This window comes from Ovis canadensis, chromosome 1 (assembly GCF_042477335.2).
Source record: "Ovis canadensis isolate MfBH-ARS-UI-01 breed Bighorn chromosome 1, ARS-UI_OviCan_v2, whole genome shotgun sequence".
In the NCBI taxonomy this organism is placed as follows: Eukaryota; Metazoa; Chordata; class Mammalia; order Artiodactyla; family Bovidae; genus Ovis; species Ovis canadensis.
Genome location: NC_091245.1, coordinates 160,389,313 through 160,401,501, shown reverse-complemented (window position 1 = coordinate 160,401,501; position 12,189 = coordinate 160,389,313). Strand labels below are relative to the sequence as shown.

General features: G+C 35.7%; 1 protein-coding gene across 3 annotated transcripts in view; it reads right to left on the bottom strand.

Annotated features, from left to right (window-relative positions):
* EPHA3 (EPH receptor A3) overlaps positions 1-12,037 on the bottom strand; it is a 408,015-nt gene extending 395,978 nt beyond the window's left edge. For all 3 annotated transcript variants that reach the window (XM_069578939.1, XM_069578950.1, XM_069578961.1), the window contains exon 1: positions 11,822-12,037. In XM_069578939.1, coding sequence (XP_069435040.1) covers positions 11,822-11,909 — 88 coding nt within the window. In that variant the 5' untranslated portion in view covers positions 11,910-12,037. The remainder of the gene's footprint in view (positions 1-11,821) is intronic.
* Between the last annotated feature and the right edge of the window lie 152 nt (positions 12,038-12,189).

Below are 12,189 nucleotides of genomic sequence, written 5' to 3'. Positions count from 1 at the left end.
CATAAGGAACATAAAGTATTGTGATGAAACAAAATTTCAATTGAAAAACATTCTTTGGATCTTTTTATATCACAAAACTTGTTTTAATTTTAAAATAAGCCCAATCCAGAATAAATTGTTTAAATTTCTGGAAAAAAAATCAGGATATAACTTTGACATCATATTCTATAGGATTACTAAATCTCAACTTGTTATCCTACATCATGACTGTTGAATAAACACACACACACACACACACACACACACACACACACACACCTCTTCAAGGTGTAAATATGTGTTTCTATAAAAGCCCACAAAGGATCCAGTGAAGTGCCACATGCCTGTCACTTTAATTCACAACTCTAGGCCTTTATTTTCCATATTAGGAGCATAGTGTCAATGGAAAGCATCAAACGATTAGGTCAGGAAACTAACGTGATTAGGTCATTGTGCTAGAGATGGTCAGGAAACTTCATTCATCGCTGCAGGAGAATGTAGCATTCAGATAAACCTTGGTGTGCTTTTTCTTGGTAGTGTAGTCATAATATGAATAGAGCCAATAGAAGCTTCTATTTGGGGATGGCCTTTTTCATATTCAATCATGTGCCTTTCCAATACACACACGTATGTATATGGACGTGTTCACACAGAATTTACATTGAGCTTAGATATGTGCCTACTGAAATAGCTATTTCTGAATGTTCAGTTCTTTCAGAAGTGCTTTTTACTTGTATATGTATTTAAAGTTTTCTACCTCTATATGGTAAAAAAATAAAATCTGGGTTATAGTCATCCCTAACACATGAAATTAGGCAAGTCATGTAATCTACAATCTTTGTTTTTATTAACTTATTGTTGTTATTTTTAACTTTATTTTAAAACCTTTTTAAAAAAAAAAACTCTCCCCTTTTACTTCCAGGACTGTTTTAGGCAGCTAGTTTAAAGATTCATATTGCATTTTAACAACTTTTATAGCTATGTTAGAAGTTTTTATGTAAGTATTCATTTTGTAGTCATTTGTCCCAACTAAGTCGTTATCTTTCAAGGCCATTCAATATGCCACTACTGATAACCTTCTTTTCCAAAATCCAGTAACTAAACATCAGGTATTCACTACTTCGTAAATAAATGAATGCAAAAAAAAAAAAAAAAACAACTATTTTGGTATGAAAGATGAGTTAATTTTTTTCTTAATTTTTTCTTAATTTTAATGGTTTTTAAATGTATGCCTTTGAATTTAAATATAGAGTTCTAATGTTTTCACTAGGGCCAGGGTTGTAAACCTTAGTTTCCAAAGGATCACCTTTGGAAAGAAAAATATAAAGGGATACTAATTTAATATATTTTTAGATTTTTTCTTCTTTAATCATGTATATATTGTTAAAAGATATTAAAACATTTAGAATTATTTTGGACATCACTTATAAGCAGAAGTAAGAAAAATTGTCCTTCTTCAATGTATAAATGTTTAAGGAAAACAGCAGTTGTGCCTAAAAAAATAGGTAAATCATCATTGTAAGTATAGATTAATCTAACTTGTTCAGTTGGATGAAATATATATGTAATTACACTTGGAAACCTTTTTTTTTTAAATAAAAAGGACTATCAAATCATTATAATTTCACATCAGAAATGTCAAGAACATCATAATAAAATCTCTGAGTTTATCTTTCTTGATTTAATGTAAATGAGCGTTAACTTATTTGTGGTAAACTAGATAGTAAAACTAAACCAAGAGAAACATATTATTCTCTTTTATTCTGCCTCTTTGAAAATATTTTCAAGATTTGGCACTGGCTATAATATTTGATGGAGTTTATATATTTAATGAAAGAATAACAACCCTATTTAACTTCTATTTACAGTTCCTGTTATGATGCCAGTTCTTTTCATTCTGTCAAAATACGAAACATACCATAACTAGCTTTGGCATATTGAAGGGGAAAATAAAAATTTGGATATAACTGTAGCTTTATGTTATTTTTGAATATTATCAGTGATGAAGGGTCCAGTTGGGGAAAATTAACAAGATTAGACAGTGACAGATAAATGATTGCTTTTATTTTTTTATCATCACCAATCTGCAATTCAGGAAAACAGAATTTTACTTCATTTCAAAAGGTAAATATTCATCCCTAAAATTTTGTGCACAGTGTGGGAGTGGTTCAGTTTTCTAAGAAGACAATACTGCTGGTTACATACATGCACACACACACACACACACAGGGCTGCTCATAGACTTCCTCAGAGTGTTGGTCTGTTAACCAGAGGATTATTCAATCTACAAGGAAATGACTGCAAATCAGCTTCCCAGCCTAACTTTTCAGTGTGAAGACTACTACCATATAAAATCAAAAAGTGTATCTGTCTAAAATCTATAGAATTGTATAAACTGCTAAATTACATTTAAAAATAGGGGAATGAAGTATATGTTAACTACTAACAAGCTGTTCTCTGTTTCTCTTACTCATCCTGAAGTGGAAAATATCTAAATTTCACATTGATTAGAAACCAACTATCTTTATCACTGGCAAAAAGTAAACTTTAAAGTCTCATTTTTCATCAAAGAAGGGGTGGGGGTTGGGGAATGGGTATTATTATTTTTTTGTACAAAATAAGTTTATTGATCTATCTTTAAATATTATTTAAAAGATAATAAATTAACCTCCCCTTAATGACTATATAGAAAATTCAAGATATAATCATTTTAATATTGATTAGACTTATCAGCAATAAAATAAATCCAGGTTTCTCCCTTTGCTTCAGTCCACATTACATAATCTGTCAAGAATTTTTGTCTTAAAATGAGAGGCAACTCAGTTTGGAGACTTTGAAGTCACATTTCCTTGATTTGAGAGAGCTCTCCAAAATCATATGTGAACTATAACATTAAATAGCAGGGAAAGTAGTTGTTGATTCTAATCCTTCAGAAATGAGAAAACAAAAGTTTGCTGTTAACCCTTTGCTCACGGAAAATGTGCCAATAGCTTGAGTGGTTAGAAAACTCATTGGGAACCTAAAGGGTAACAGGTTTGAAAAATTTTTTATTTCACATTACAGCGAAGAAAGGAAGATACTGAAAGCAGCTTTCTGATGTGAAAGCCTGATGTCATCAATATGCTATTTTTGCTCTTTGCCAGGTTAACAGAATTTATTGCAGCAATTAATGCAAAACACATGTGCTGAAATACCCACACGAAAAATATAATTGCCCCCAATTTAATTTGCTACCTTTCAAAACTCTGGTTTAGCTACCTTTCTCAATGTCTCCACTTAAATACAGTACAAGTGTTTTTATAAAAGAGGAGATAAATCTTTATAATTTACTTTCTCATCTTAAGTAAGTTATAAATTATCTTTTATAAACGGGAAAGTTTCCACAGAAATTGAAGGCTACTTTTTAGGCCAAGTTCCACTTCCACCCATTACTGACCTTTATGACAATTCCAGTAGTCAATCCATGCTTCATTTTTAGAAAAAAAAAAAAAATCACATCCAAGTTACAGTGACAATTGCCTCACACTCTCTGTGTATGGAATTCTTGAGAAGAAATTTTCCAGGGTAAGCAGAGTTTGAGTGTCAGGAAAGGAAGACAGAGGAGGAATGTGTGAAGAAAACACATCACAGATCACATCACATCTCCTATTCCTGGGTCCACATCAAATTTTCTTGATTTTCTTAGTGAGTCCCTAACTCTTCCAGATGATCATAATTTATGAGGGTAAACACAGAAGATTCAAAGTACTCTTTGAAGTACTTTCCTGAAAGTACTTATTTAAAAAGTACTTTGAAGTCTAAATTTTCACTCCAATACTCTTTCTAAGTTTTCCCTGCAAGGCCCAAGACAAATTAGTATCCTCAGTAGGATTAAGATTGAGAAACCAGAGCTTTTCCTAAATAGGATACCTCCTTAATTTACAGGCATTTGTGTACAGGAAAAAAATATAAGGTTAAAATCAGAAGACAGACAGGAGAGGGCCTGAATCAGTTCCTACTTTATTATGATGAGTTTATTTAGTTTTCTCAGTTGTAAAATGGGAGACGTCACAATACTTTCTTTAGAGGTGCTTTAAGATTAAATGAGGTTCAGAAAGTACTGAATGATAATGTAAGGGAAAAATCTTTCCAACCAGTGGAACTCTGTGTGTTTTCTGATTAGGGGGCATTACACTGAGGCCATTATTTAGTTTGGGTATGCGCTGGATTTTCAACAATTCTATCCTTTATGAAAAACACTAAAGTTCTGAAGACCACACAAACTTTAGCGTCATCCCCACTACTAACCTACCTCGATAACACTGCTCCCAGAAACCCTTTCGGCCCGTCCCGGGCTTACTCCCAAAATCAGGAGTGGGAAATCCTGTTATAATTTTTAAAGAGTGTCAATCAAACAGAGGGGCCTTAGGGGAAAACAGATAACTTTTGATTGTGCACGAGGGTGGGGATAGGGTCTGTGAACATACCCCTTAGCGCTGAGGGCCCTTAACAGTTTGGCATTAATAGATAGTTTTAAAGAAAATGGCGGCGGGGGGGGGGGGGGGGAGGGGAGGTTCATTTTTGTCCAGAGACTAAAGGACAGGACTTTTGAAAAATTCAACAAATAGCGAAGTGGTAGGGAAAGAGAGCAGCAAGCAGGACAGTGGAGGTCTCAGGCTCGTCCCAAGAGAACAGGCCTGGTCTCCCAACTCTGCAGGGAGCGCTGAGAACCCTGGAGAACTGAGTCCTCCTCCTGCACCTGTCACTTGGCAGCCGGGGAACCTAGGGAGGGGACCGCGCCACGTTGAAGAGGCTGACAACGCTGGGGGGAAGAGGGTTGAAAGTAGGGGGGCGACAGAGACTTCGCGTCAAAGTCTGTGGTTACACTCAGGCCTTGCCCGGCCCGTCCCAGGAGCTACCGCGCTCCCCAGGTGAGGGGAGCCCAGGTGGTGAGCTGGCCGCCGCCTCTCCGAGCCGTGGCAGCCCCGCGGCGGCAGGCAGAGGGCGCACGTTTGCCTCTCGTCCGCCCCGCCTCCGCCCGGCGCTCGTTTCCGCGGAACTTGGCGCCCTCGCGCTCGCCCGGCTCCAGTCTCCGCCCCGGCCGCGAGCGCCTGGCGCCCTGCGCCCGCCGGCTGGGAGAAGCCGGCCCCCGCGGGGGCTCCGCGCCTTCCCGCTGTCCGCCGCCCCCGGGGGGCGCGCCTGCTCGCAGCGCTCTGGCCGCGCGCTTTGGCCGCCTGGCGCGGAGATGGCGCGGGCACAAAGAACCCACCGAACCCCGAGAGCTGAACTGGGGGACGTGGCCCCGGAGTCGGGATTTCTGATCCGATCTTGAATCCGACGCGGAGTGAAAAGTAGCGAATTGTTGGGAGACTCCGTTTCCCCGCCGCACCGAAGAGCCTGGTGCCGGCGGCAGAGCGTAATTTGAGGTTAAGATGCCATGGTGGTGGGTGTGGTGGCCTCGAGGGCCTCTGTTCATCTCTCTGTCGCCACACCCCTTTCCCTCCCTGTAAAGCTCTGCTTCGCGCTAAAATTTATCAGGGCATACCTGGAAATTTAATCAGTACTGCACTTGCAGATGTGGGGGGTGTGATGCGAAGGAAAAGAAGCGTCTTCACTCCTCCGGCCACCCCAGTTCCTGGCAAAGGTTATTCACCACAGTTTGTTTGTACAGTGCTGCCACTTGTTTCCCCCCTCTTTCCTTGCCTATTATTCTGACTTCATCATGTTGGTTTGGATTATGTGGATTTTCACCCTCTGCTTTGACTGGAACAGCAGGACACGGTTTAGAAAATGAAGGGAGGGAGGGGGTTCCCCACTCAGGGCTTCCAGTTTAATAACATCACTCCAAGCTGGAGGCTTTATTTGCTGAACTGGTTTTGATTCCATCCATCCTCCACATGTATTTGCCCAGGCGTCCAAAGAGGGTTTGGCTTACACTTTCAAAACTTTCCTAGATAAAATATTTTCTTCAGGGGAAAAATCAAAATCTGTAAACTTGAGAGGAGAAACAAAAGCACGCAACTCCCCTCATCCCGACCCCTCCCCAAACACACACCCTTTTTTGTGTATGTGCAGATTTTTAGAGATTGAATAAAATTTAAAAAAAAAAAAAAAACACCACCACCGATTAGCCAGATGCTTCAGACGATATTTTTCTTTTAAGCAAAATATGTATTACTGGTTTTAGAACCTTTGCATTTCTCTACCTCTCCATCTTTTTAATCAACTTTTTATTTTCTTTTCCTCTTGCAAAGGCTTTTTTTCTCTTTGTAATCCACCACTTTTTTTTTTTTTTTTTTTTAATTTCACAGAAAGCTGGTAGGAGCCAAACTAAAACTTGTTGACTTTCAGACTTGAGTTTTCCAGGAGAAAAGCTTCTGCCAGATTCTAAGAACTACCTGATTCTAGGGAGCTGGTAACAGACCCAGAGAGTGAAATCCCAGTGTGTACATGTGCCCACACCCTGATTCGCAGAAGTGTCTGCCTAGATTGATTTGTGGCTTGCAATCCTTTGCGTTTTATAAACGTCCAACAATGCTTTTATTTCTAAAGTCATTGCAGAAAAATTAAGGTCTTCAAATTTCTTAGAAATAAATTCTGTACTCTGGTTTTCAGTATACTTGGATGAATAATAAAATGAATGTTTTACACCACCAGTCATCCCTTTATTTGAAAAATCTGTGGAAAGCTACTTGTGCACTTGGTAAAAGCCCTGCTCTGACCCTCCCTGGTGATAAAATCCAGATCTCTGAAAACAGAATAAAAAAGGGGACACCTGCATCTGTTTTTCTAAATCTTTTATCAAACAGGAATTAAAATAGTTAGGTTTATTAAAAATTTTAAAGACAAATGTGCATTAAAAAGTAAAATTGAGGATCTTGACAGAAAATGATTTGTAAAACTTAGTGTTCTTCCAAGAAATACATATTCACCTTCCATCTAGTATTTATGCCAAACAAAATCATTGGAAAATGACTAAAATCAAAGGTAACCCACATCACAGATTTCTCAGTAAGTAAATGTCTGTAAGAACTTATCGAGTTTTGATGATTTGTGGAAAGTTTTATTAATATTTTCTTGAAGATTTTATGACTTGGAAAATGTAACTCTCAAGAATAGTTCTTGCTGTTTCCATTTGTGTTGAAGTTAGTAAATCAAATATACTGTGGAAATATGTTTTGCCTTTAAAAATCCTTTGCATATGTAACTGATTATTTGATATTTAAAAATTACATATATTTTATTTCAGAAAAATTCCAGAGTTTCAGAAACAATTTTAACATTAAGGATCTTCATGAAGAGAGTTATTTTGAAAAACTATCAAAAGTGAAGGACTCTTAAAGAACATACCAAAATTTGAATATTAAAATATGGATAATATATGGACATAATAAAGAATCTTATTAAATCTTTAAGGACAATAAGTTTTTTACAAGTCAAGGTGAAACTACTGTATTGTTTATACAAGCAAAAAGTAAACCAAAATTAACCTTAAGCAATAAAAGTCTTCACATGAAACTCTCTGAACTGACTACACAGTGTAAAAAATACATTTATGTTCTGATTGTGCACAACATTTTGTTTAAAATGTTTATGTTAATTTTAAGTTCTTTTCATTGTAGCTTCCAGTTACTAGCATTGCATGGGAAAGGCGACTTTATATAAAATGCCACCATAATCTCACATGGGGTAATGGTGTTTTATTATTTGTAGTTTCTGTTTTTGCTTCTAGTTGCTTCTGAGTTATAAACCTATTCAATTGACTTTATATCTTGAAATGGGCAAAAAAAATGATATTAACTAGGTCATCAATAAAAAAGTATAAAATTGAAACTGTTGATAGTTACAATGAAGCTGGTTTGTATCTGTAAGTCTATTGTTATTGCCAGAACATTTACTATTTAAGAGTTTTTAATTGCTTGTTTATGACAAGGGGAAGAATGGTGTGATATATAAGGGTGAGGAGAATGGAGCATCAAAGTGGACATTTCCCCGCTTGAATTATTATTATCAATATTAGTCTTTAGGAAGATATAGATTCAGAATGAATTAATTTCATGATAGATTTTGAGAGGTTACAAGAAGTTTCTTTCCGGCACAATCAAAATATTATCGTAGCAATTCAGGTTGTCAGTAAAAGCTTAAACAAATTTGCTGATAATCCTGTTAATGACCTAGGTCAAGTGTTAACTGTTGTGGGTTATAAAATAGTGAAATTAAGGTTTCTCCTACCTCCAGGCAAATAGCATAGTTATAACTGTTAGGGGGAAGTAGGGGCAAGCTATTAGGTGAGCTATTAAGTTACAAAAATGTATAATGCATTCAATTATTTAGTCTAGAATGATAAAATGCCATTAAAAGCAAATGTAAGCCCTCTTCTTAAAACTATAAAGATGATATGATAGCTTAGTTTTCTATAAATATTTCAGTCAGTGTATTATTGTTTGAGGATAAGTGTTTATACATGAAAATGATGCCAGTTCATAATAATTTTTAAAAAGGGAAAAATATATTATTTAAATGTATATTGTCTCCATTATTTGCCTAATATTCAAAGGGAAACATACAGTGTTCATCTCTAAGTTTTACTTTTAAGCTTTAAACAATCACATAGTATCTTCAGTAGTTAGGTGACTTATGTGCAGTGAAATACACTTCATACAAACAGTATCCCAAAACTCCAGTAAAAGTCTCCCAAAATAAGTAGTATATAAATATGCAGATTGAATTTTATTGACTTTTATTTTGAAAACTGATTTTCAATGTAAAGAGCTCTATAGGTGAAAGGTAATCTAACTTATAAACACTGTTAGATAGTAAAATGTGTTATGTACTGAAAAGTGTATTATGTACTAAAGAATAAGCAGTGAATTATGCCTCAGAAGCCTTCAAATGTAGAAAAGTGACTAAAGAAATTACTTTATCCATTGTTAAAAGATATTGAACTAGTAATAGTCAATTCTTTATATCAAGCTTTAACCTTTTCATAGTTATTTTTATTTATCATTATCATCATCCATCTGATAGGAAGGAACAAGGAGCAAATATATAAACTTCTTTAACAACACTAAGTATAACAATCCCATGTATGCATAGAGGTCAATTCTTGATTTAAGTGATCATCAAAATTATAAATAACTATCAAGGAGACCAGTCATAGAAAGTATCATCTTGAATCATCTTGATAGCATATTAGAAAGTTATCTGTAACTGGATTTAGAAAAGGAAAGCTCATATTAAACTTTTTTCTAAGATTTTTTCCTCTTATCATGGACTAATGGCATTTCACAATTGATATTTGGTTATCAAATCTCAAGTATTAAGGAAAAGTCACACAATGGCATATTTCCTAGCAATTAGCTCAATGGCTTGGATCTTGTTCTCTTAGAGTTCTTTCATGACTAACTTCATAATAGATTGCAGAGTAAATTCTAGTAAATTTCACTAGTAAGTTTTCTGTAGTATGGAAATATAATTTGAGCATAGTATTTTAAATGCAACCTAATATTTTGTATTTCAGTTTTCAACATTAATATCAGAAAGCTGTATTAATGAGATTCTTTCTATCATTATTCCTTCTACCCAACATATGAATTTTCAGAAGCATTGCTTTTTAGTCAAATGACATTTTTAGAAAATTGCATGAAAATCTTAGAGCATACTTGGATTTTTCACTTTTCATGTTGTTCAAATCTACAACTAGGTCCCAAGCTATTTTATTCAATATTCATATTTAAAATCTTACTCAAATATTATCCAAGTTAAATCATTCATTTTAAATTTTATTTCAAACCTTTCCTTCATGACCTCAGAAGAGAGAGACACTACCATAGAACATGACCTGTAAAGAATAATCCCATAAACAATGTATAGATAAACTTTTGCCCAAGCAAATTAAATGTAATCATGTCAGTTTTCTGAATGTATTTACCTTTATACAGTCATACTGTTAATGTGTATATGCCTGTATAATAATATGCACTATATACCCAAATATACACAAAGTGTGGCTTAAAAGCAACTTGCACTTGATAATTCTTGCTTCATTAAATTAATACTCATGAATTTTATATAAATATCAATGAGTTTAAACGGCCCTTTTTTCCTTTTGCAATTTACTGAAAGGTTATGTTTTGCACTAAAAAATAATGACTCTCAGCTATATCCCTGTGCATTATTAATTCACTAAAATCCATTATCTAAATAGTTTATAAATATTCCATCTGGAGAAATACAATTTATCATAGCAATATGGGAATAATATTACTGTTTGTCTAGCTATTACCAATACTTTAATATTTTCAAAGGAACAAAAAGTATAAACACTAATTTGAAATTACTGATACATTGCTCATTATACAAATAACTACCCTTGCCTTTCATTCATAAAAAAATAATTGCCCATTACTTTCAAATAAACATTTTAATTTAATTTGTAAAAAAAAATTCACTTGAAGGTAAGATAATTTCTTGATCCTTCTAGGTTAGAATTTTTAATTTCCCTATAAAAACAAAAAAATTAATGAAATCTGCCAAGTTGATAAAAGCAGTCACTAAGGAAAGAATGAAATTAAAACTGCTCTATTAGCACTGAAAGTAGGTCACCAAATATGAGAGGCAGTTTTCATATTTAATTAAAAAGTTGCTAAATATTCTTGAGTTTTTGTTTTTTCTAAAAATGATATATACAATATACAGTGGCAACATCTTGCCAATATATTTTTAGTGAGTGGCACAATATATAATGTAGCATTTGCACATCAATTGCTCAGTTTTGCTGAATTGCAAAATAAATTACTAAAGGTTACTGTTATAAATTCAAAATGATTAAGAGGAAATAGAAATTGTAAGTGTTGCTTGAAAGCAATCAATTATTCAGAAAAGTTTGTCTTAAGAGTTAGCAATCATATTCACAAATCATTAGGAATAGATCACAAAAGGTATACAGGGAAAAGGCAATGTGTCTATGAAGCATGCAATCTTATAGTAAACATTATTGTCCTTAATATTAGGTTTGCACTTTAATTCATTGAAAAGGAATGAATGCCCATTAGGAGGTAAATAAATAACCCAACATTAAGGAAATACCATTTGCTGCATATGGACATTCTTCCTCAATTTGCTGTTCAGTTATTTACTACACCTACCCAGGAGATTTTCACTATTCATTAAATATAATCTCCTATTCGCATAAGCCCTTAAACAAAGAAAATCCAGTCTAACCTTATTGTAATTCCTACAAATATTACTTATGTTAATGTGGCATATGCTGCTCATTAGAACCTGTTCCATAGAGCAAACCACCGCCTGGCGGGATACACATCCCTTCAATACAGCAGTTACAACATAAATACACACACACGCACACACAGCAGCGCTTCAACAAACTCCGATTTCCCTTTAGCCCATTCATAAATGCCATGATCCTAAGTAGTAACAACCTGTCATTACCTTTAAACATACTAAAGAATCTAGAGAGGAGGGCAGAATATTCTTTTAAACTTCTCAGAGTACTCCTACATGGTCACAATTAGGAAATAAAATACTACCATGGCTATTTGTCAATTAACATACTGGGTTGTAAAACTGGAGGATTTTTTTCTTTCTGTTTAAAACGGGCAAACAAGGTAATTGCTTGAATTGGTATCAGATTCAAAACACATTTTACATCTAGGCAATCCAAAATTATCTCTAAAAGTGCTTTAGAAGACAGCCGAAAATAAAAGCACCTTTAATTTACTCTGAGAGCAAAGTGCTTTATTCAGAGGCACCTCGGCGACCTGAAACCGCTACGGTGAAAACGTGCCTGGAAAAGCGTTAGCCCCTCGGGGCAGGGCTGTGCGCGTCGCGGTACCTGGCTTACCTTCATTGGAAGGTTGGAGAGTCAGTTCCCCGAAGCACTCGAGAGCAGAGCAGCTGAGAAGAAGGAGGATGGAGAGGTGACAATCCATGTTGCTGGTGCAGAGGGCAGTGAGAGGAGCATATCTCCATGAAGCATGCCACTGATGTGAGGGGGAGCGCTCTGATTGCTGGAGAAGTTACCATGCTCCGCTCGCAGGCTGATGTCAAGTTTGACACTGGAGATAAGGAGGAGTCTGGCTGCCTTTCCGCGAACCTCGCTCAGAGACTTCCCTGGGTCCTAGTGCCGTCGGAAAAGAGCGCTGAAGAAGGACAGGACCACGCGCGGGGGCCCAGCAGACAGCTCTGAAGCACCGGGCTGCGGAGGAAGGG